The sequence below is a fragment of the Drosophila yakuba genome, chromosome 3R (genome assembly GCF_016746365.2).
Source record: "Drosophila yakuba strain Tai18E2 chromosome 3R, Prin_Dyak_Tai18E2_2.1, whole genome shotgun sequence".
NCBI classification, from domain to species: Eukaryota; Metazoa; Arthropoda; class Insecta; order Diptera; family Drosophilidae; genus Drosophila; species Drosophila yakuba.
This window is the reverse complement of record NC_052530.2, coordinates 18,808,528-18,832,687: the sequence shown is the minus strand read 5'-3', so window position 1 is coordinate 18,832,687 and position 24,160 is coordinate 18,808,528. Positions and strand designations below refer to the sequence as shown.

The 24,160-nt window shown below is 46.5% G+C and overlaps 6 protein-coding genes across 8 annotated transcripts; 2 read left to right on the top strand and 4 right to left on the bottom strand.

Moving 5' to 3' along the window:
* Window positions 1–30: 30 nt before the first annotated feature.
* Window positions 31–5,861, bottom strand: LOC6537434 (putative tricarboxylate transport protein, mitochondrial). 2 transcript variants are annotated; one of them, XM_039376276.2, is made up of 3 exons: window positions 5,734–5,861; window positions 974–1,327; window positions 31–905 (listed from the first exon to the last, which is right to left on the bottom strand). In XM_039376276.2, the coding sequence occupies exons 2-3, from the start codon at window positions 1,297–1,299 to the stop codon at window positions 278–280; spliced, it is 954 nt and encodes a 317-aa protein (XP_039232210.1). In that variant the 5' UTR covers window positions 1,300–1,327; window positions 5,734–5,861; the 3' UTR covers window positions 31–277. The 2 variants fall into 2 exon arrangements, with proteins under 2 accessions (XP_039232210.1, XP_002097990.1); XM_002097954.4 differs by lacking the exon at window positions 5,734–5,861 and adding an exon at window positions 2,314–2,458.
* LOC6537433 (putative tricarboxylate transport protein, mitochondrial) lies at window positions 3,616–6,355 on the bottom strand. Of its 2 annotated transcripts, none has more exons than XM_002097953.3 (3): window positions 6,267–6,355; window positions 4,510–4,840; window positions 3,616–4,427 (listed from the first exon to the last, which is right to left on the bottom strand). In XM_002097953.3, the coding sequence occupies exons 2-3, from the start codon at window positions 4,833–4,835 to the stop codon at window positions 3,800–3,802; spliced, it is 954 nt and encodes a 317-aa protein (XP_002097989.1). In that variant the 5' UTR covers window positions 4,836–4,840; window positions 6,267–6,355; the 3' UTR covers window positions 3,616–3,799. The 2 variants fall into 2 exon arrangements, with proteins under 2 accessions (XP_002097989.1, XP_039232211.1); XM_039376277.1 differs by lacking the exon at window positions 6,267–6,355 and adding an exon at window positions 5,734–5,867.
* Window positions 6,356–6,406: 51 nt separating this feature from the next.
* Window positions 6,407–9,507, bottom strand: LOC6537432 (fatty acid-binding protein, muscle). Its single transcript, XM_002097952.3, has 3 exons — window positions 9,352–9,507; window positions 6,777–7,048; window positions 6,407–6,705 (listed from the first exon to the last, which is right to left on the bottom strand). The coding sequence occupies exons 1-3, from the start codon at window positions 9,419–9,421 to the stop codon at window positions 6,655–6,657; spliced, it is 393 nt and encodes a 130-aa protein (XP_002097988.1). The 5' UTR covers window positions 9,422–9,507; the 3' UTR covers window positions 6,407–6,654.
* Window positions 9,508–11,557: 2,050 nt separating this feature from the next.
* LOC6537431 (probable multidrug resistance-associated protein lethal(2)03659) lies at window positions 11,558–18,495 on the top strand. The gene is made up of 8 exons (XM_002097951.4): window positions 11,558–12,160; window positions 13,489–13,574; window positions 13,644–13,791; window positions 13,851–14,026; window positions 14,084–14,274; window positions 14,827–16,421; window positions 16,479–18,120; window positions 18,181–18,495. The coding sequence occupies exons 1-8, from the start codon at window positions 12,084–12,086 to the stop codon at window positions 18,214–18,216; spliced, it is 3,951 nt and encodes a 1,316-aa protein (XP_002097987.1). The 5' UTR covers window positions 11,558–12,083; the 3' UTR covers window positions 18,217–18,495.
* Window positions 18,445–21,338, bottom strand: LOC6537430 (GPI ethanolamine phosphate transferase 1). The gene is made up of 2 exons (XM_002097950.3): window positions 20,546–21,338; window positions 18,445–20,483 (listed from the first exon to the last, which is right to left on the bottom strand). The coding sequence occupies exons 1-2, from the start codon at window positions 21,321–21,323 to the stop codon at window positions 18,547–18,549; spliced, it is 2,715 nt and encodes a 904-aa protein (XP_002097986.1). The 5' UTR covers window positions 21,324–21,338; the 3' UTR covers window positions 18,445–18,546.
* A 36-nt stretch (window positions 21,339–21,374) lies between these two features.
* LOC6537429 (GPI ethanolamine phosphate transferase 1) lies at window positions 21,375–24,066 on the top strand. The gene is made up of 2 exons (XM_002097949.4): window positions 21,375–22,188; window positions 22,247–24,066. The coding sequence occupies exons 1-2, from the start codon at window positions 21,441–21,443 to the stop codon at window positions 23,998–24,000; spliced, it is 2,502 nt and encodes an 833-aa protein (XP_002097985.1). The 5' UTR covers window positions 21,375–21,440; the 3' UTR covers window positions 24,001–24,066.
* Window positions 24,067–24,160: the final 94 nt, after the last annotated feature.

The following is a 24,160-nucleotide window of genomic DNA, read 5'->3' as shown; positions in this document are numbered from 1 at the left end:
ATCTACCTATCTCATCCAGTTTAGTTACGATTTAAATGGGAACTTCAAATAGACACTTCATATTTATTTCAATATTTAAAACAAGCTGTATAATTTCTATAGCCACTTACCGATTACGGGTATAAAGTGTATATAAAATGCTTTCTTGGAATATGTCACGAAACTAGAAACTATTGCAACAGCCGACTAGGGAACAATGGGAACAGAGACAAATGCACGAGTGGGTTTTTGGGAGTAGGATGAACTAAGTAACTAAGTCGCCAAGCCGCCTGCTGAGTTACACCCACACCTTATTGAACAGATCCATGAAGGAGTCGTAGATCATGAAGGTGATTGCCACATCCAGGCACACACGACCCAATCTTGGCACGGTGCCCTTGTAGAAGGCGGCGGGACCTTCGTTCTTCAAGATCTCCAGCGCACAATGCGCAGTGTTCTTGTATTTGGATGCTTCCAAACCCTGCATCCTCGTCTTGACCACATCCAGCGGCGTGTTGCCGAACACCGAGGCTGCTCCGGCGATAGCTCCAAACGCTCCCACCACCAGCTTGGGCACTGGCTTCGTGTGATCGTCACCCTTGTACAAATCCTTAAGAGACTCCAGTACGAAGAAGCGTATAGCCTGGTTGGAGCCCTGCTTCAGGATCGTGGGCGTAAGGCCCTTGTAGATACCAGAGATGCCCTCCGCCTTGATGATCTGTCCCACTCCGTGGGCGAATCCCTTGAACTTGGGATTGGCACTGCGCTGATCGTTTATGAACTTCACCTTGATGGTCTCCATGGGGGTTACTGCAACGATGGCCTCACAGACGCCAGCGCCCAAGCCGCAAAGCAACTTTCCAGAGTTGCTTAGTTGTCCACGGGAGTCCACGGCTTTCGATTTCAGGAATTCAAAAGCACCGAATCTAAAAGTAAATTAAAATATGTTTTAATCAGCAAAGCTTAATCTACAACTGTGAGTAATATAACTTACCTCGCGGCTGACTTTGGAATGCTGCCATAGACGAGCACACTGAGACCACGGTAGAGACCGAAGAATCCACGCTCCCCCACCGTCTTCTTGACGCAGTCGAAGATGCCATTGTACTTCTTCCCCGCTCCTTTCTCGTCCAGCTGCAACTGTGTCTTCACATACTCGGTGGGATAGGTGATGCAGATCTCGATGCCGCCCGTAATGCCGCCGGCGACAATGCCCTTGAGGCCGACCTGACCGCTGGCCGCAGCCGCCGCTCCTTGCTCCTTCATCCACGGACGCCGGCGGTACGGGCTGACAAGGGACGCGATGGCGGAGCGATCCATGCTGACTGGGTGTGTGGTGTGGAATTAGCTGCAAGAGAGAAGGAAAATGTATTTACTGTACTTGGCGATAAGCAATTCTTGTCTCCCCCGTAATTCCAGCTGATTTGTGGTCGATTGAAAGTTATTTATATCTTATTGTTATTGACGGATCAAAATAGACTCCGTTCTGCGTGGGTGTAGCGGTTTCCAAAACATTCCCTGACATTTATATATTACATATTCCCTATCATCAGTTTAAACTATATAACTATATTTATGACGTACAAACGTGATTCTATACGAATCTATATCGACCTTAATTTCCGTATCAAGTGTTTGCTCAAGTGCAGTTCTGCTCTATTACTTATGCAATTTCCAAGGGAAAAGAATTCGAATTGAAGAGCAGATGGCTCCAGAGACTCCATTTTAATGGTAGTAATCAGTGCTATTATCATAGGTACTTTCCATTGTGCCAAGCTCTCTTTTCTCCCTAAACATATTCATTTGTCGCCAGAAATTTCACCTTGGGGACAAGGTTCAAAACAAACTGGGAACGAAGAATCGACAAACTAACACAAACAGAGCGAAAAACCAAATGTTCGAAAATCTCAATACTGATTACTTAAGATCGGGTGATATAGTCTGGGGCGCTTTGAGTGGGAGCGGTACTATATCAATATCAGCAGGCTTGTTTGGTTCGCTCTTTGCACTTGACAAATTAATATTGTTTCAGAGCGATTACATAACTTTGGCATGACCATAAATTAGAATCGCACACAATTATAAGTTCATAATTATTCATTTAATGCCATTGTTTAAGCCACTTTCCGTATCGGTCTGGAAATCTGGATAAACATAAACAATGCCCCCTGATAAGTCGGCACTGGAAAGTGTCTACCGACATCCACACACACACCCACAAGCGGTTGATTAAGCTCCACACCCACACACTCAAATCGCACTGTGGTCTGGCAAAATTGCAATTAATATTTGCCCATGGAGCTTGGCTATCGGATTTAGTTCTCTTCTACTCACGTTAGAATACAAAAAACCGAATAATTATAATTTTGAAATGCCCAGGCAGCGGTGAGGTGAAGTGGCCAGAGAGCACGGCGATCGTGGACAGCGGTTGAATCTCAACTGATCGGGGGCTACGAAAAAATTCCAATTTCCAATCGACGAGCGAAAGCGGTACAGTGCTCTCTGGAACTAACGGACTTTGGGTGGTGAGATCCACCAGTCAGCAGTCTGAACAACTCTATCTAATCATTTTAACAATTAAAAGCTCTTCCTAAACATCAAACTTGTGGGGTACAGGCATCAAATCGATATAACGGGCACTCTGCTCTTTACAGTTCACTGCATCAGGGGCGCACTGTAATTCCAATGGTTGGCGTTTTGTAAACAACAGCATTTCAGCGGTATCCACTCTCCCCGCGCTCAGTAATGTACACAGAAAAATATTAATATTTCCTAGTTCAATTTGGAAAAAATCACTGAAATTTAACAGAACAGAAATGATGATTATTCCTAAAAAAAACCTATATATGGTTCGTTCCCAACATTAATTGGCTATTCAGAGATTGCTATTGCATTGGTATTGATATTTTCTTATCGAAACGTGTGTGTTTTGATCACTTTAAAGAGTCTAAATAATACTTTTTTCTGTGCAGAGAGTGAGTGGAAAGAGTGAGCGCCAAAGTAACGTATTTTTTTGCTGACACCGCAGTGCAGATCTCTCTCTATCCCTCTCTGCAATCGGAAACCCGTTTGTCCAGCAACAACAAAGTGGACAGAGCTTTAGAGGCGGACTGGAAAAGCTCCGGTAAAGAACAATAAAGAACATTTGAGTTTGTATTTTGATGTTTGGGACGCCGCAAAGTAGACCAACTTTTTTTTCCTCTCAGCCCGAGAGGCTTGATTGCCGCCATTCTGGATAAAGACGTTTAGGAAGGAGGTGGCACATGGAATCATCGTCAACACAATGAAGCCTGTCCGTAAGGACGAGATTGCCAACAGAAGTTCCGGATAAGGAGTATTCCAGTGCGGTGGCGGGAATTCTACCACATAGGCGACTAAAGAGTCAAGGAAGGAAGGAGTGCTTTTTTGTTTCACATCCAGCTCACCGATGAAATACATCGACTGGCAGTTCCGGTGAGCTTGACAAGGACAGGAGTGAGAGCGGATGAGGTTTTTGTTTAGTACGTAGGCATAACTCTACTTGGAAGGTCATGAATCGTGCATGCCATCTACGGACCGGTAGTTGGTATCTTTAGAAGATTTCATTTTCCTGCCGTATACACGATACACAAAAAAAACAACAACGCGATAGTTACATCCAGGTTATCAGAGCATTTAGTGCTATACCAATATAATCGATATCGGTGCTTTAGCTTTTTAATTTATAGGGCCCAATTGACCAACAACAATTAAGTGTTTACTATCTTTCGACTGACGTCACTCGGCGTCAAGGGATACACGTAGTTCTGACACTAAATAAGTCGCCAAGCCGCCTGCTAAGTTACACCCACACCTTGTTGAACAGATCCATGAAGGAGTCGTAAATCATGAAGGTGATGGCCACATCCATGCACACACGACCCAATCTTGGCACGGTGCCCTTGTAGAAGGCGACGGGACCTTCGTTCTTCATAATCTCATATGCACAATGGGCAGTGTTCTTGTATTTCGAAGCTTCCAAACCCTGCATCCTCGTCTTGATCACATCCAGAGGCGTGTTGCCGAACACCGAGGCTGCTCCGGCAATAACTCCAAACACTCCCACCAACAGCTTGGGCACTGACTTCGTGTGATCGTCACCCTTGTACCATTCCCTAAGAGACTCCAGTACTAGGAAGCGGATGGCCTGGTTGGTGCCCTGCTTCAGGATCGTGGCCGTAAGGCCCTTGTAGATACCAGAGATGCCCTCCGCCTTGATGATCTGGCCCACTCCGTGAATGAATCCCTTGAACTTGGGATTGGCGCTGCGCCGATCGTTTATGAACTTCACCTTGATGGTCTCCATGGGGGTTACTGCAACGATGGCCTCACAGACGCCAGCGCCCAAGCCGCAAAGCATCTTTCCGGAGTTGCTTAGATGTCCACGAGAGTCCGCGGCCTTCGATCTCAGGAATTCAAAAGCACCGAATCTGAAAGTAAATTAAAAAAGGTTTCCATGTGATTTTATATATATATATGGTATATATATATACTATTAGTAATATAACTTACCTCGCGGCTGACTTTGGAATGCTGCCATAGACGAGCACACTGAGACCACGGTAGAGACCAAAGAATCCACGCTCCCCCACCGTCTTCTTGACGCAATCGAAGATGCCATTGTACTTCTTGGCCGCTCCCTTCTCGTCCAGCTGCAACTGTGTCTTCACATACTCGGTGGGATAAGTGATGCAGATCTCGATGCCGCCCGTAATGCCGCCGGCGATAATGCCCTTGAGCCCGACCTGAGCGCTAGACGGAGCCGCCGCTCCTTGCTCCGTCATCCACGGACGCCGGCGATACGGGCTGACAAGGGACGCGAAGGCGGTGCGATCCATGCTGACTGGGTGTGAGGTGGGGTATTTACTGTACTTGGCGATAAGCAACTTCAAAGGGGAAAAGTATTCCACTTAAAGAGCAGATGGCTCCAGTGACTCCAATTCAGTGGTAGTAGTCAGTGCTATTATCACAGATTATTTTTATGGTGGCAAGCTCTCTTTTCCTCCTAAACTTATTTATTTTTGGCCAGAAATTTCACCTTGGGGACACGGTTGACAACAAACTGGGAACGAAGAATCGACAATCCAACACAAACTCTGGAACTAATGGACTTTGAATGACGAGATCCACCAGTCAGCACTCTGAACAACTCTATCCAAACATCTTCCAAATATCAAACTTTTGGGGTACAGGTATAAAATCAGCAAACCGAGCACGCTTTTCCCTACAGTTCACCGCACCAGATGCGCACTGTAATTCCAATGGTTGGCGTTTTGTAAACAACAGCACTTCAGCGGTATCCACTTTCCCCGCGCTCAGTAATGTACACAGAAAAATATTCATATTTCCTAGTTCAATTTGAAAAGTCTCACAGAAATTGAACAGAAAAGAAACGATCATTAGAACCTATATCAGATCAAGAGTGAGCGCCAAAGTGAACGGAGCTTTTGGGGCGGACTGAAAAAGCTCCGCTGAAGAACAATGCAAAGAACATTTGACGTTGTATTTCGATGTTTGGGACCCCGAAAATTAGACCAACATTTTTTCCTCAGCGATTACACAATGAGTTCAAACACACACACACGCACACAACGCGCGTTGCTTACGCACACCCACGCGATTGTTACATCCAGGTTATCAGAGCATTTAGTGCTACAGCAATAAAATCGATATCGATGCTTTGGCTGTTTAATTTATAACGCACAATTGGCCAACAATTAAGTGTTTACTATTTACCGACTGTCGCCCCTAGACGTCATGTGGATACACGTAGTTCTAACTCTGCCGGCAACCAACGACGAATGTTAACAAAAAAAAAACCCGGCGAAAGTGTGGCCGTGCTGCCAACTGAGCGCTGATAACGTCTGCGCCTGCGCCAGCCCCAAAATGCAGCAGATGCCACCCACACTTGTGGCACGCAATTGGCACAAAACCCCATTCACATGCACAGTGCAAGAGCAAATGAATCGCAGCGGATACGCGTGGGCGGAACATCCTCATCCTAAAAGCAAATCAGAGCAGTTTGAATATCCATTCAGACTTGTCCCTCCTCACATTTACAGTAGTACTTCAATAACTGATACCGAAACTAGCACATTTACTGACTGCTTTTGATAATCTCGATCCCAGTGGGCAATTAAAATATGAAAACTTTTGGATTCCCAAAGTTAACTGATAAACCAAGCTAAAATAGTTCGCCTGACAGAGGAGCAACTGCCCCATTTACTTTTTCGTCATAGGTGCAAAAAGCACTTTAGTTGCATACTCACAAAACCGTCAATTTGTGTAATAGTTAGGAAAAGGCCAAAATATTAATTTAGAACTAAAACAAAGATAATTTTGATTGGTGGCTCTAAGCACACATTTCGTCATTAACTGTAACCGTAAATGCAAATATGAAAGTCGAATATTTTAAAAGCACTTCATGTAATAGTTTATTCAAATGCATTCGGAAATTGGTCCCCGAGTTCAGGGAGTATTTTCCACATACACCGACTGCTGGTGTACGGGTGCGATTATAAATGAACATTGGGCAGAGCGTGCAATTCCATTTGGTTTGGTTTAGTTCACTGTTAGTCAACAAGAATATTGGCTATCTGAGTTAGTTTCAATGCATGTAGTCGTATGAATGTAGTTTTAGATTTTTAGATCAGTCTCTTAGACGCTCTTGTAGACGCGCACGCACTTCACGCTGCCGATGGTGAGGGTCTGTGAAGGGCAGGGATTGGATCAGTTAGGTGGGGGTTGTAATATATATAGAGGGTATGGAAAGCGCTTACGGTGATCAGCTCGTTGTCGTTGAACTCGCGGACGATGGTGGTGGGCTTGTCGCCCTTCTGCTCCTGCGTCAGCTTGTTGCCATCCAGGGTGATGATGCTCTTCACGTTGCGACCGTCCAGGGTCTCCTCGTCGAACTCAACGCCCAGCTTGAAGCTGATGGCGGAGGTCTTGAAGGTGGAGGTGGTGGTCAGGGTGTAGGTATCGCCCTCCAAGGTCACCTCCACGGTGGGGCTCAGGCTGTTGCCCATCTTGCGCGTCACCAGACCGACGCCTGCAAGTAGAAAGGCAAACAGAAATCCAAGAAATGAGTAAAATTCGTGAGATGGGAATATAAGGAAATCAAAAATCGCACCAAAAGATGAATTATGGGCAGACTGCACATAATTGAATTAGCCCAACTAAGTTGAGGACCCCAAAGCGGTCACAATGCAAATCATATCACATTTAATTAAAAATAATAAAGCAGAGTCATGAAGTTCCCTGCAGACTCCGCTGGAACGTCAAAAGTCGTGCTCAAGGTTAACGAACAATGCGGGCCGTCGTCTCCTCCGCTGTCTCCGCGCTTATCAATTGGCAAGCCCCCCTCCACGTAAGTATATATATGTATATATATATATAGATCTGACGAAGCACCACCTTATCTCGGTGCAGCATCCCATATGCATGTACATATATGTGGACATGCTGATTGTAGGGCATTAAGCTTTAGAAAATATATACTTTTCGACAAATATGTGTATATTCAATACAATTAGACTTGCTGAAGTGCTAAATTTTTGAATCGTAAACCGTTGAAGAGCTGATTATTGTCATCGAAAGATAAGAAAAGCAATTCAATCTTTAAAAGATAACTTCTAATGGTTGTTAGGAATCAATCGTGCTTAAGTACTCGCAATTGTCATTTAATTTTATTGGACTTGTAAGTACTAAAATGCATAGCAGCACGAAGCTGTATGAGTAATTTTGCATTATTTTTCCTATTTTAAGTAAAAAGTTCTTCCAAAAGAAACAGTGAATCAAGAACAATGTATGAATCACTGTACTTATCGAATGTGCCTGCAAATAGGGCATACAATTTCCCCCTGGTCAGTATTATTTCGAATTTAGAACATTGTTCGGACATCAAACCAACAAGAGGTCCAATCAATTATGTTCAATTATGTATGGACCACCACCGCCAGCTTGTACTTTTGTCCAGTGCCCTCAAGTCAAGTGTCAACTGTCGTGGCGCGATAAGTCGCCAAGTTCCCACTCATGGGAACCCAGCAACTGTACCAGAGATCGATTATATGCATCGTATATGACAGGGGAACCTTGAATAGATTAGACTGGCCTGCAATTACGAACCGTGGTCTATGGGTCTATGATAGGGGTGGCTGCCCAAAGTGCAAAATCCGTAATCGCGCCTAATTATCGTGACTTCTGCCACATTGTATATATGTACATATGTACGTACATAAATGGGCATATAGTTTATCGCATTTATATACCACAGCTGCTGATAAGTGCGGCGAGGCCCCAACGACAGGTTGTTTTGGATTTGTTTGGGCTTGAAAACTGAGAAGTACGTGGCTCTCAGACCAAGTCTAGCATTAAAACCGAAACCGCAAAGTGTGTAGGCGAAAAGTTCTGACGAACTGGGTTCTGGTAAATAAATCTGGACGCGACATCTCCGGTTTCCAAACGCATCCAGTTCCTCTGGCGCGACCCCATATAGGCGTCTAGACGGCAACCGAAAGTATCGATCAGTTTTAGTGGCACTATATAGTCGAATCACGATTACAATACAAAATTGCACTTTGATTCGGTAAGAGAATCGTGAACCATTATGTCCTATAGTTAATATCTTGTGCTTTATTGTTGCTTAAAGTGACAGACTGGCCAAAGATCGCTGCTATAAAGTTTGTAGTATAGTGCAAAGTTCAGTGCGAGACTTTCTCCCAAAATCTAGTACACAAATAGACGACACCTGTCGCAAAAGCTAATGTCACCATGATGATGATGTCGGTCCCATGGAAAGCAGTCGGAGCTGACTCAAAAAGGGGAGCAAAGTTCAGGCCCCACACTTAATTAGTTTTTTGGGTTTATGACTACCGTAGATGAGCTTTTACGGATTTTCTACTTCTTGCCTTTCGATTCGCAACTGTAAAGTTGAGGGTGAGGTGAAAAAACTGGAGCACGTTTTTATTGCTGCACCTCTTTCCCTGTGCATCTCTTTCTATGGTCCTGTTCTCTATTGATTTTTATCTCATTCATACGCATGGGAGATTCAATGAGGTGCGAATTTATGAAGAAGGTAAGATTTCGAATAGTAGGGAAAACCTTTAATAATCAAGTTCATTCATTCATTCATCTTTCGTTGATATAACTTTTTTCCGCAAGAGATTTACTTTTTCCCTCTCCTTTGCCCATGAAACTTTTTGCACACTAATGCGAAAAATGCCGGCCGGTCGATTTTCGGTGGCGTGTTTTTGGCTTTTTTTTCTCTCCCCCCGCTCTCGCTCTCACTCTCTCAAGCAAATTGACTTTGGATTGCTATTTTCGATGCACTGCGAATTAGTTTTGGCAACTTACCCAGCTCCTTCATGTACTCATCGAAGTTCTCGGACTTGTCCAGCTTGTACTTCTTGCCAACGAAAGACATTTTTGGAGTATTTGGTCTGTGTTCTGCACAAGATGTTCACTTTTGAAATTTTCTGAGCGAATGAAAAGCTCTGCGGCGTGCCGGCTCTTATATACTTTCGCGTAGCGGCTACAGCGTTGCCAGATGCAAGTTTATACCCTCTCGCGCTATTCGCTCTCGCTCTGTGGCACGGCGGCTTTTGCATGTTTCCATTTTGTTTGTTTGTTTTCGGATGCTTGTGAGAATAAGCGGAAACATTTAATGATGTGGCATCGGCTGAGCATCGGATTACCAGATGCAAAGCCAAGTACAGCCGCCAAGGTATCGAAATGTCGGCGCCAAGCTTACACATCGCAGCTTTTTTAGTTGCTCTCCAAAACATATTAACGGTTCTTAACGGGCCGCCCCTCTGCATATTGGTAATGGATCGGACGTGTTACTGCCGCCCAGCGTCTGCCCCTCCCCCCGGGCACCTAAGCACCTTCACCTTGGCGCGATCAATTGGCTGCAGCCTTAATTGGTTCAAAGGCACCGGTCTAATAACGAACGCCACATTGTCATGGTGACAATGAAACTGCAGTAGGGTATAGGTATCGCATCATACAGCCAAAACCTTGCACCTTTTTTCGGCGAACTTTAAACTTTTCTGCATATTGGGAATTTCTCATTATTAGCACCCTACACAATCTAACTTTGAGCTTTAAATATACCATCGATAATTACTCAAGTTTTAAATATTTAAATACGTTTATGAAAACGTTGTGGCTTTGATTTAATCAAGATTTAATTTTGAATAAAATGTATTTACAGATTTGATGGTTCGTAATTCACGTTTCTGAGTCTCGACTGTGCAACCACAATTTATTCCAAATTAGTAGACAGTTTTCTGTGGGTCAGTGGCACCATTAAAAGAATCTCCAGAGCTTCTAAGTGCTGATGTGCATGTGTATAAATAACTTTCGACACAATTCGTTTATATTCTGGTTATGAATTTCTTTTGATAAGTCGCCGGTGAATTGTAATCTAATCGAGGACTTCCTTCCACCCATGGTCAGGCGGCAATGCAATATTGAGATTACCCACGATCTCCACAAGCCTGCCCATCCCGTGTGAGGGCCCACCTACATATATACATATGTACATGCATACTCACTTTGTTTGTTGCTATGCGTTATCTTATTAATTCAATTACCAGTCCGTGCTGCCGCACCCCCTCGTCAATCAGCCCTTATTATTGCATTGATCGTCATAAATAAAGAGGTCATTTATGCATACCATATAAGATAACCTATATTATTTATACACTTATACTAATATTAAGCTTTACTTAAACAATCTCAAATATATATGATTAATTTGAATAGGTTTTAAGCAAGCCATTCTCTTGGTAATTTTAAAAGTAACGACTTTGTAACGAAATCTTTGGTGCAGCATACTTTTAGTCTCCCGGAAAATTGTAAAGCCCATAAGTATGCAATATAAAATTGTAATTTCAATCCGAACTACATTAACCAACAGCTGCGGTCAAAAAAATAGTGTGATACTTTATTCAATTTACTAATCGTAGGTAATAATAATCCATGTATACTGTGAACAAATTAATTGGATTTGTAATGGAATGAAAAAAATAATGAGAAAACATTTATTCCTTGACCGCCACTAATTTTAATACTTGGACTGCAACAACTATTATCTGATCCTAACATTTTAACCACAAAGTCTACGCTATGTACTCTAGCTTTATTGGACAAGTTAAAATGATGTTTGCCAGCACGATAAAACGGCGTATCGTTGTCACACATTGATTACAACTGATTACTGCAGCAGAGTGTCATGCAAAAAGAGGAAAACACTTTTCCCTTATCAACCGATGAAGATTTAACAATTACCCCACAGATACAAAAGAGATCGAGAGTAGTGTTATCAATAAGCGATACAAAGAGAGTGACAAGCAGTTCAACGCAATCACCGCAATGGAGCCCCCACTTAAGAGCGCCAAAGAGCGGAAAGAGCGCCAAAGAGCGCCAAAAAGCGCCAAAGAGCACCCGCAAGAGGGCGCTGATCTTAGCCTGGCACAACACCCACCCAAAGAGAGCTTAGTGGAGCATGTATTAAAGGTGCAGCCCGAGAGCGGATGCCGTCAGAACGAGGCGGACCGTCGGAGCGAGCGGATGCAGATAGTCGTGGGTAGAGGTAGAGTAGTGCGCAGTGCCATGTGTAGTTCTATACGTTCGCGATAAGTATGATGTTCTATGGATTAAATCCCCTACGAAATACAGCGCAATCTGTGACGAAATTCGCCTGCAATAGATAAAAAGAGCGAGCATCTCGGCGTGAAGTGATCTTACTTGGAAGCGCGATCATTCCAAATCGAGTGCCACGCAATATTGATGCCTGCCGTGGGCCAGTGGAAAAGTTTACTTGCCGCAAACGTGAATAGAAATCGAATTCGTAGATCTGAAACTGAATCTAAAAGCGCTCGCATTTCCATCTGGTTTCTCGCCGGCTAATGCCAAACTAATTATATTAATACCGAGCGCGTGTCCCCTTTCGTATCGAAAAGTGCTAATCAACCGCTGCCGTCCAAAGACAATCGAAGAAAACCCGGTGACCGAGCGCGTCCCCTGTAATTGTAATGCAACACTCTATATAGTGCAATTTAGCTCCAATCAGTGCAATCAGCATGCAGTCGATGAAAGCCGATGAACTGCCGGAGAATCCGCGGGAGCGATCCAATCCCCTCTCCTCCCTTATGTTCTGGTGAGTGTACGGCGTACAAATGATATCTTTCCGGGCATTCCGAGAGGAAATTTTTCCAATTGCTTTCCAATTGATTCTCTGCGATCTCAAGCTTTTATCAAATGGTAACAGAATAAATATACTTGTGGGCACAAACATAATAAGTCTTAATAGAAACCAGTTTACAAATCTATTAATACACATTTTGATTCTTTTTTATCGAATATCATGGCATTGTTGGTAAACTGAAATCGTTAATTCGTTGATGATAAGCAAAAAGCACCCATTGATGACTAGTTTCGGTGTTAGTTATTCGAGTTGCTCTGCTTGGGGGGTGAAATTGGGAGGGACTGGGGAACCTACATATAACGTGACAGCACCGACAAGTTGATTATTTCATTCAATGGTTCGCTTAATTCGCATGGCCGAGGCGACAAAATCATTTTGCATTTGACATTCTGATTGGTTACCAATTGAAGGCGACACTTAGCTAAGTGCTATTTTCTAAAACCATTTTAAGGCAAAAAAAAAAGAAATGTAGTACAAAAGTAGATATCCACAGGTGACATATGCCTTAGGCGTAGAAACTGCTGACAAGTGATATGAATCATGGGCGTGCAAATGACGACAAAACTATAAAACTTTGGAGGAGGTGTGGATGTATCCAATACGTTTGAACTCTCGTAAAAGACTCTTATCTCGCAACAAACATAATTTGATTTATAGCCACTGATAAGCTTGCTTGCTGACATAACACAATTCAATTATCTTGGGCAACCATATCGAGCTCTTATATTTTGTTTATGCAATGTAATTATTTAATAACATATAAGATAAAAACGCACAACTGCTCTTTTGTGTCGGCGTATCGTAAACTATAGATGCATTTGCGTCGGAATAAATGGATGCTGTGGGAAAGTACCAATACTCACTTATTAAGATTACATTGGTTTTTATTGCGATAAGTATTGTAGTTAATAACATTGAACTTTGTGTGTGTTACACAGCTCCGCCGTGGCTTAATTGCTATTTCCACAGTCTGTGAAATTGGAGCTAGAAAAACATAATTTGATTCTAACAATTTTGACCGTGACATACTCGCTTTATAACACCACATTGGCTAGCAACTGTTTTTTTTTTTTGCTGATAAGCGCCTGGGAATGTCACTTGTCTGTTCGCTCTTTTTTTGGTTGTCTCATCATCACAATAGAATTATCAGTATCAGTGGCTGATAACAGACCACCAGCCTTTCGCTAATTATGTTTTCATTGCACGCCCAATAAAAACTACCTACGTGCTGCTGCTGATGCCGATGACGATGATGATGCCAATGCCAAAACCACGTGAAGTTTCGCCCTGCCCGTTCTGTTTAAAGGGCGCAAAAAGACGCTGGAGCAGAAGGATCTGTACAGAGCTCTGAAGGAGCACAAGTCGGGTGAGTGCCATGATCAAATCCCAGCCTTAGCAGCTATCTATATTAATGGGCATAATCTTCCATGTCCAGACTCCCTTGGTGATCGGTTGTGCGCTGCCTGGGATGAGCAGGTGGCCCAGAATAAAACTCCACGTTTGGGTCGCGCCCTGACCAAAGTATTCGGCTTTCACTTGTTTCTCACGGGAATATCCCTGTTTGCCCAGGAGTTTTTGACCAAGTAAGTGGGCTCTGAATCATGCAAATTGATTTACCAATTGATTTATCAATCTTTTACAGAGTCACCCAGCCCATTTGCCTGATTGGGGTGATGGCCTACTTTGCCGGCAATGACCCGGATCGATCCAAGGCCCAGTTGTGGGCAGCGGGTCTCATAGCGGGTTCCGTGTTCAGTGTGTGCTTGGGTCATCCCTATATGCTGGGTCTACTTCACCTGGGTATGAAGATGCGCGTTGGTGAGTGCTGATTATCTATATCAGCTAATCCACATTGTAATCCCCTCCAAATTGCAGCACTTAGCAGTCTAATCTATCGCAAGGCTCTGCGGCTGAGTAGAACTGCTCTGGGGGACACCACAGTGGGTCAGGTGGTCAATCTGCTCTCCAACGATGTGGGTCGATTTGATTTGGTTCTGATCAACGTTCACTACCTGTGGATAGCTCCGTTGGAACTGATTGCAGTCACCTACCTGATGTATCTCGAGGTACGTGGGTGGTGGTCAGCAAGTCACAAAGAATTCTATAGTCAAAAGCTCAAACTCCTAAAAAAACTTTTTTGAACAAACCCCTTAATGTTGAAAAGAGTGGCCCTTTTGACAAGTTTTTGATGTCACTGAGCATGTACTATGTGCATATGATTATAGTGACTACTTTTGTATATTTATGTATACCTTAAAAACGCGGAAACCCGGAAACAATAGTTATGAATGGGAACTTTTAGCTTTGAAATGTAAATCTACATTGCTATCTAATTTCGATTCAATGTTAATTACTGTCTTTCGAATGAGCTTCGATCAATCTTAAAGTCTTTTTCTATTATGGCGCCAATTGATAGTACGCTCTTCAAATATATATATACATATATATACAAATATATATATATATATATGTACATATATACCTATTGAAAAATGTTTTTGACATGAATACAAATGTGTTATTTCTATTAATTGCTCGTGTGCGCGCAACTATGGATGTCAAGTACATCCATTATTGAAATTGACAGATTTAACTAATTTATTTTTCCCATATTATAGATTGGCATTTCATCCATGTTTGGGGTCGCCATAATGCTTCTGTTCCTGCCATTCCAATCCTACCTCGGCAAGCGGACCAGCGTTCTGCGCCTGCGTACCGCTCTGCGAACGGACGAACGCGTCCGCATGATGAACGAGATCATTTCGGGCATCCAGGTGATCAAGATGTATGCGTGGGAGAAGCCATTCGGCAAGGTGTTGGAGATGACCCGCTTCAATGAGATGCTGTGCATCAAGCAAGTGAACTACATCCGCGGCATCCTCATCTCGTTTTCCATGTTCCTGTCGCGCATATTCACCGCCTCCAGCCTGATTGCCTTCGTCCTGTTGGGCAACATGCTCAATGCCGAGAAGGCTTTCTTTGTCACTGCCTACTACAATATCCTGCGCCGATCGGTGACCATGTTTTTCCCGCAGGGCATCTCCCAGATGGCCGAACTACTGGTTTCCGTTAGGCGGTTGGAGACGTTTATGCATCGCCCGGAGACAAAAGTCGGGGATAAGTCGAAGGGCAAAGCTGCCATCCCGAAGGCAGAGTCCCTAAATGGAGACAGTCCCAAGAGCAATGGAATACCGGAGAATTTGATCGAGTTCAGCCAGTTTCAGGCTCGCTGGGAGAGCCATTCGCAGGAGCCTACACTGGAGGACATCAATCTGCAGCTGGGTCGTCGAAAGTTGGTCGCCGTCATTGGACCAGTGGGCGCTGGCAAGTCGAGCCTTATCCAAGCCATACTTGGAGAACTGCCAGGTGAGAGTGGCACCCTCAGGGTCAATGGCAGTTACTCCTATGCCGCCCAGGAGCCCTGGCTCTTTACGGGAACAGTTCGCCAAAATATCTTGTTCGGCCTGGATTGGGACAAGCATCGCTATCGCACCGTGGTGAAGAAGTGCGCCTTGGAAAGGGACTTTGAGTTATTGCCCTTCGGTGACAAGACCATCGTGGGCGAGCGAGGAGCATCACTTTCCGGCGGGCAAAAGGCCAGGATAAGTTTGGCACGAGCGGTTTACCGACGCGCAGATATCTATCTACTTGACGATCCACTTAGCGCCGTGGATACCCACGTTGGGCGCCACTTGTTCGATCAGTGTATGCGCGGCTATTTGAGGAGTGAGCTCGTCATACTGGTCACCCACCAGCTGCAGTTCCTGGAGCAGGCTGATCTTATTGTTATCATGGATAGGGGTAGGATCAGTGCCATGGGCACGTACTCGTCTATGAAGCGCAGTGGACTGGACTTTGCCAAACTGCTGACGGCGACCAATAAAGATGATGAGGATCTGGACGAAGTCGACGGCGCAAGTGGAGACGGTCTAGACCTATTGAATGTGCCCTCGCTGAGCAGAAGGGGCAGCAGGAATAGTAAGCCGAGTACGCGAAACAACAGCTTCACTTCGCTGAGTTCCATGGCGGAGTCAATAGCCCAGGAGGCGTCTTTGCAGATGCAGGAGACGCGAGTGGAGGGCAAGATCGGTCTGGGGCTGTACAAGGAGTATTTGACATCGGGCAGCAGCTGGTTCATGATCTTCTTCATGGTCTTCCTCTGCCTGGCCACCCAGATTCTATGCTCGGCAGCGGACTACTTCCTATCTTACTGGTATGCGACTTGAGATATATCCGTAACTGGTAATTTGTAACTTTCTTGCCTTTACAGGGTGGACAAGAACGTGGACGGTCAAACAGATATTAACACGGATCCGCAGGACATGTACTACTTTGCGGCGCTCAATGTGGCTGTAGTGGTGTTCACCATTGTGCGGACCATGCTCTTCTACAAGATGGCCATGCGCAGTTCCACGCAGCTGCACAATGCCATGTTCCAGGGCCTAACGCGGGCTGCCATGTACTTCTTCAACACGAATCCTTCGGGACGCATACTCAATCGATTCTCGAAGGATCTCGGCCAGCTGGACGAGGTGCTGCCAAGCGTTATGCTGGATGTGGTGCAAATCTTTCTTGTACTGATCGGCATCATCGTTGTGATCTGCATCACTAATCCGTACTACCTCACTTTAACCTTGGCCTTGGCCATAATATTTTACTACATCAGGGAATTTTATCTGAAGACCTCGCGGGATGTGAAACGATTGGAGGCGGTAGCCAGATCCCCCATATACTCCCATCTAAGCGCCACGATTACCGGGCTGCCAACGATACGCGCCTTGGGCGCCCAGAAGGAACTTATTGCTGAGTTTGACAATCTGCAGGACCTGCACAGCTCTGGATATTATACCTTCCTGGCGACGAATCGCGCCTTTGGCTATTATCTGGACTGCTTTTGCACGTTGTACATTGTGATCATCATTCTCAACTACTTTGTTAACCCGCCTCAAAGTCCTGGCGAAGTGGGCTTGGCCATTACACAGGCGATGGGGATGACCGGCATGGTGCAGTGGGGAATGCGACAGTCGGCCGAACTGGAGAACACAATGACCGCAGTGGAACGCGTTGTGGAGTACGACGAGATCGAACCCGAGGGCGAAATCGAATCACGCGAGGGCAAGAAACCCGCTCCAAGTTGGCCCGAAAAGGGTGAGATTATCGCGGAGGACCTGTGCCTTCGCTACTTCCCGGATCCGCAGGCCAAGTACGTCCTCAAGGCGCTGAACTTCCACATTCGTCCGTGCGAGAAAGTGGGAATCGTGGGCCGCACTGGAGCTGGCAAATCCTCGCTGATCAACGCGCTCTTCCGCCTTTCCTACAACGAGGGCAGCATTACCATCGACGACAGGGACACGGCTGACATGGGACTCTTTGATCTGCGCAGCAAGATATCCATAATACCGCAGGAGCCGGTGCTCTTCTCGGGCTCCATGCGCTACAACTTGGATCCCTTTGAGGAGTACAACGATGCCAAGCTGTGGGATGCATTGGAGGAGGTGAAGCTGAAACCTTTGATTGCCGAACTGCCCAGTGGACTGCAGAGCAAGATATCCGAAGGAGGCAGTAATTTCAGTGTGGGCCAACGCCAGTTGGTGTGCCTGGCCAGGGCTATTCTCCGCGAGAATCGCGTCCTGGTAATGGACGAGGCAACGGCCAATGTGGATCCGCAAACGGATGCACTGATCCAAGCCACAATAAGGAGCAAATTCCGGGACTGTACTGTGCTCACGATAGCCCATCGTTTGAACACGATAATGGATTCGGATCGTGTTCTGGTCATGGATGCTGGTCATCTGGTAGAGTTTGGATCTCCGTACGAACTTCTCACCTCCACCGACTCAAAGATCTTCCATGGAATGGTCATGGAAGCTGGACAAAACACATTCGACAATCTTCTGAAGGTAGCCGAAAAGGTAAGTCATATTTACATACAAGCGTAGCTTTCTAGTAAATGAATTGGGTATCACTTGCAGGCCCACTTGGAGTCGAAGAAACCCAAATCGGAGTAGATTAAGGATCTGGTAAATGCTGGTTACTAAACTGGAAGCCAAAAAGGTCTCATTTCCTGGCTGTAAGCGTCTGCAAAGTTGTACCTAATCCAGCCAGCTGCATTTAAGCTAGTTTTCTACTTAAAGTATTATACCTTCGAACCATACATACTTATAGAACTCAATTCTTATAGAGCGTAATGCAATGAATCAGCCCAACGAACGGTTAAATATACAGTCTCAAAAATGTAGAAGTTTAGTGAAAGCTTTATAAAGTTTAAAACACATGTACACCATAAATTTGTTTTACATTACGATAATTTCTAAGCACTTCAATGCCCCAACCCCCAATTAGACATCACTTGAGATCATCGTGGGGCAGCTGGCCATGGCTCTCTTGGATTGAATTTCTGCTTCGGCTGCTGAAGATCTGTTCATCTTAAGACCACGAAAGAAGATGGTGACCATGGACTCGCAAGCCAGGAGCAGGACGACGGTCAATTGGGCCAAAAGTGCATGAGCTACGGATGGATGTGCCGATGGCCAATGGGCGTTGTGGGGAACAAACAATATGAAGAATAGAACGACGGTGTTGCAAATGAGCATCAAACTGGAGAAAATCGAGCGAAGCTCCTGTCCTCCAAAGGTGCTCAGTGCGCGCACGCTGGCCAGGATCACTATTGAGGGAATTAGCAAGTGGATGAGCACCAGCAGCGGCATTAGTGCGCTGCAGGAATCCGGAAGAAACAGTCTAGCCGAGTTGGCCAAGTAGGTGAAGCTGCCTAGCCAGTGTCCAGTGCCAAATAGGGATACGTAGAAGTAGAGTAGGATGGACACAGCGAAGCGATAGCACAGCTGCAGATGCTTCGAGGGAGCGAGTAACCCATTCACCTTGATCTCCACATCCTCATCCGCTTCCACGCACTCCTCGTGCACCTCCAGTCCCAACTGGTACTCGATGAGCAGACCCTGGGCGAAGAGCGAGACATATGAATCACTCAATAGTACATGGAGCGTGAGCAAGTTGAAGCGAATCAACTCTAGGCGAGATTGGGGGCTGGTCCTCGCACTGTAGGGCACTGATGCGAAGGCGTAGACGAGATAGGCCCAGTTGGCAGCTAGTAGGTATATGGGTATGGGTTTGCCCATCTCCTTGAAGAAGATTCCGATGGCGGCAACCACCAGTATTCCACCGTTGATGAGCCACACCCTCCACTTGTGATTCTCGTTAAGGACACAGGGACGCACAAGCACCACCAGCATGCTGACCGCCTGCAGGACCACACGATAGTTGGTGGTCATTAGGACCTGCATTCCCTTCTGCGACCACAGGAATCCACTCAGCAGCAGAACGAGCGCCAACCAGGCAAGGAACTTTGCCGACGGGTGCACCCAACCACGTCGATTGTAGAAGCCAACACAGAGCACATAGGCCAGGCTCAAGGGGCAGCTGCAGTAGAGCGCCGCAATGATCACCGCAGCGGGGGCTACTATCCATCGAAGGTGTTTCAGTGGCTCGAAGATGCAGTCACCCTTCAGGGGTAAGGCGGCCAAGGTGACGCACCAGACGCCGAAGGGCACCACCAAACAGATGACCGTGAGGAACGGAGCCCATTGCAAGAAGACCATTTCGCCCAGCAAAAGTCCCAGCGAAGCCAGGAAGATGGTGTACCAAGTGAGGTAGCCAACGCGCTTCTCCTGGGAGTCCATCGAATGTTGGGATAACTTCACCAATAGGTAGAATTGCCAGCCTAGGAGGGCCAGTCCCGTGGTCACCACGAGTGGAATGTGATAGTATCCGTAGTAGAACTTCAGGGACTTTTGTGCCACCTGGATGGCCAGCGTGCTCGTCTCCAGCGCTTTGCTGCGCCAACCCATGTCGATGAGGTGGTCCATCTGCTGTTGATAGTAGGCAATCTGTTGCAGATCGAGATCCTTACCCTTGGGCAGCCACTTGTGGAAGACTCCTTGCTCGTGACACCTTATAATGGCCTTGGCCTGGCTCAGCAGTTGCAGCGCATTCAGGTGTATGGCCTTTCTCGCATATTCCCGCGACACCTTCATGTAGCCCTGGGGCAGAATGGCCAGATTGTTGACCGGTGGCGGTAGGCCAATGAGGGCAGACATAAGAGGAGCCAACTGGATCTGCTGCAGTCTGTGGAGCTGCAGACTAGCGCCATTGTGGAGCACAAAGTCAGAGGTTATGTTTTGGGTCATGTGCTTAACTCCGGCACCCCAAAGAAAGAAGGGCGTCTCCCGCTCATCATCCGAACCGCCACCATGGGAGCCTGAAATGCCAGAATTGTGCCAATCCTTGGAGTGATTGAAATATGACCAAAAGTACACTTACCGAAATAAGTAAGACCGTGTGCTGAGGTATAAAGGTATGCTGTCTTCGAGTCATTAAAGGTGTCCTCAATTAATTCATATGCATTTCGGATGTGCCGCTGCGCATTGTGCAGCTTCTTTTGATAGCCCATATCCAAGGGACTAGCTCCACCGACTTCGGCCAGCTTAACGAGCATCACCAGCCTAGTTGAGTTCCTCAACTTGTCCAGGCAAGCCCGTTTCGTCAGCCGGAGTCGAAGATCTGATAGATCCGAGATGCTGAGAACGGCCCCCTTGTCGGAAGCCAAAGTGCGATTGAAAATCGTATCGAAAGTGTCGGTCGGCAGTATGGATGGCATCTCATTGAATCCAGCGAAGAGGGCGACTTCCGCCGACCGGGTCAGAGTTGGAACACTAGTCGTAGATATGCCGATGAGTCCCTGGCGCATGATTATATCCCGCATGTAGGCGGCGCCACTGCAGTTGTCCGCAAAAAGCGTGTCCATCCGGAGTCCTTCGAGAAGGAAGACCACCAGGCGATCGGCGGGTGGTGGTAGACCCATTTCCGGCAATGTCTTCTGCGGTTCCAGGGGAGCCAGTGGTCCGGCCTGATAGTAGATGCGCAGCAGGCACATCAGAAGCAGGAGGTGCAACAGCACCACCTTGGATTTCCACAGCTCCATCAGGATTAGTACTTTACCCACTAGTCGATATGTGAGGCGACGATACAATAGCAACGACACATTGACGACAACTGAACAGGAGCACCACAGGAACGTCTGAAGAAGGGCCAACTTCATCTCTGAAATATTCAGCACTGAATGATCGATTCGTCTGAAAAATAGAAATTCCCTAGCAAGCCTTGCTAGGTAAATTGACTTAAGTAGAAGCTGAAGGGAAATTCTATATCTGGGATAATGTTGTATTCAAACAGGAGTTTTGTGCTGTTCCAGCTGCTCTTGCTCTTCTCGGTTGTATTGATCTACATTAGATCCACATCCCCGGGCAGCTTGGAGCCGCAGGAAGTGGAACCACTGAAGGAGCCTCCGCCTGCAGATCGACTTGTGGTGCTCGTGAGGGACGGACTAACTGCTCAGACTTTTCTGGCGAACCGCTGCACCAACGTCCCACAGTTGCAGCAACTCTTCTTGCACCAGGGTCTGGTTGGGATTAGTCGTCCGGAGACAACCACCTACCACTCCATATCCCCATATATATCCCTGTTTTCCGGATTTAATGAGGATGCAGCCACAGTGGCACGCGGATGGCTGGGAAATCCGGCACCCATTGACTCCATATTCGATCGGTGTAAACGCAGTTTTGCGTGGACAACGCGAGAAATAATTTCACGTTTTCCCGCAATTGAAAGACCCAGGACATTCTCCTTTGAAGCATTTAGAGAAGGTGTTACCAAGTCGTGCTCCGAATTGGAAGATTTTGTATGTAGCTCAGTTCAAAGATTTCTCGGCGGTGCATCCCGGCTCTTGCTAAATTCGACAGAAGTCATCTTTTTTATCCACATGACCGGTGTGGAACCATCATGTGAAAGCCTCCAGAGGATTCAGGAAAACGTGTGGAAACTCTACAAAAGCTTTGAGAAAACCTTTCCCGATCAGAGAACCGCATACCTATTTACGTCCAGTCTCGGCGATCCCCAAACAAAAAGTAAGGCATTCGATAATCTCTTTAAAATAGAATTAGTCCTCGAGTGTCCTGTTTTCAGGCGAGTCCAGGCCGGCAGTTGAGTCGCCCTTCTTTCTCTGGGGATCTGGCGTGAAACACATTAAATCCATGCCAGGACGCAGCTTTTTGGCCAACGAGACGGGCTTGAGGCTGCCCTTGCACGTCCTTAATCGTCCCCAGCTGACAGCCCTAATGAGTGCCCTTCTGGGAGTTCAGCCACCAGTCCACAGCCGTGGAATGCTGCCCAAGGGAATGCTCAACGCCAGCTTGCGCTACGAGGCCAATGCCATGCTGACCAATGCCAAGCAGCTCCTGGCTCAGGCTCGCCGGCTGAGGGAACTGCATCCCAAGAAGATACCCGCCTTCTGGCTAAACTTTCAGATGATGGACAACTTTGTGAGGGAGTCTTTAGTCCTCAAGCATCAGCGACGTTTCAGGGCTCTCTTGGAGTACAGCTGCAACTTTATGCCCGTGCTGATCATGGGAATGGACTACTTCAAGGATTACTACAGACATGTCTTGGTTATAGCAGTGAGCTTGGCCGGAATCGGTTGGATATATTGCCTGCGCTGTCGGCTAACAGGTGGAGGAAAGTGCAGAAACCAAATGGAGATCCAGGATGTCACCTCATCCAAGTGTTTGGTGTATGCCCGTGGATTTCATCGATTGCTGACAGGTGTGCTGGTGATATTTATGATGCTCGAAAGGATTCCATGGATGGTGCAGGCGATTCTGCTCATGCCCTCACTGTACTGGCGGACGACGCTTAAGGTTCTGGGCGAGAGACCGAGAATGGCATGCCGCAAGAGTTTGATCTCCACCATTTTACTGGCATTGATCTGCTTGGGTGGTTTTTTCCGACGCTACATCCTGGCAGTGGGCTACCTGGGCTTTGCCTCCTATAACAACAGGGTTGCCTTCCGGAAAAGGGGCCTCCAGTTCTACCTGTGGCTGCTACTGCTCCTTGGGCTCACCGCGTTATCAGCTCTTCCGGAATCGCTGGGTTGCTCCCAGCCCAGTGCCCTCGTGTTCAGTATTTTTCTCACTCTTCTGCGTCCTTTGGCCTGTGGAGTGTACCTCAATCTCCTAACCTGGCTGAGCAATATACTAGTTCTCCTGGTCGCCTTGGAGTACATCCTGATCGGCTGGCATCCGTGGATCACGTACATGGTATCCTGGATCTATTTGGGATTTGTGGCCATTTGGCAGCGACGCAATCTGCAGGCCAGCGAGGTGTTCTTCTTCAACCTGAGCACCCTGTACACCCTCACATGCACAACTTATGAATCGGTGGTTATCCAAATGCTGGCCATGGAGTTGCAGCTGGCCCTGCGGATGAAACAGAACCGAAACGAATGCATTGGTCCAAAGACAGCCGCCTACTACATACTGGTGTACAGCTGGTACTCCCTCTTCGTCATTGGCAGCTTTCCGGCCTTCGACGATTACCTGGATATCTTGCACGAGACCTGCTTTGGATACTCACCGCTGACCTATGGCCTGGTTATGGTGTTGAAGCTAATCCTTCCCTGGCTGCTTGTGCTCTGCATCCTGGCGGGTAACTACAAGAATCTGGCTTCACACGAACGGCAAATCTTTGTGAGGCTTCTGCTTATGAGTAGTGCGATGTCCCTGGTGCTTCTGCACGGGATTACTGATGTTGGTCCTTGGAGGGAGATCCTCAGCAGATTCGCTGAGTTTGCGGTGGTACAGGCGTTTCCAGTTGTCTGGCTGCTGCTGTGGCGACTGGCACAGCTTAAAGTGGGCTCCAAGTGGATGTCCCAGCTCCCCTAATGAATTACAGTTCTTTAAATAGTTAGTTTAAATAAAGCGAAGAAAGCGCCATATAACTATTAAAAATTCTGGCAGCCTTGTCAAAAAAGCCATAACTTTAACGTTGCCACCTAGTTTCTTTCCACCAAGTATCGATAGCCCTAACGGCTATCGCACAGTA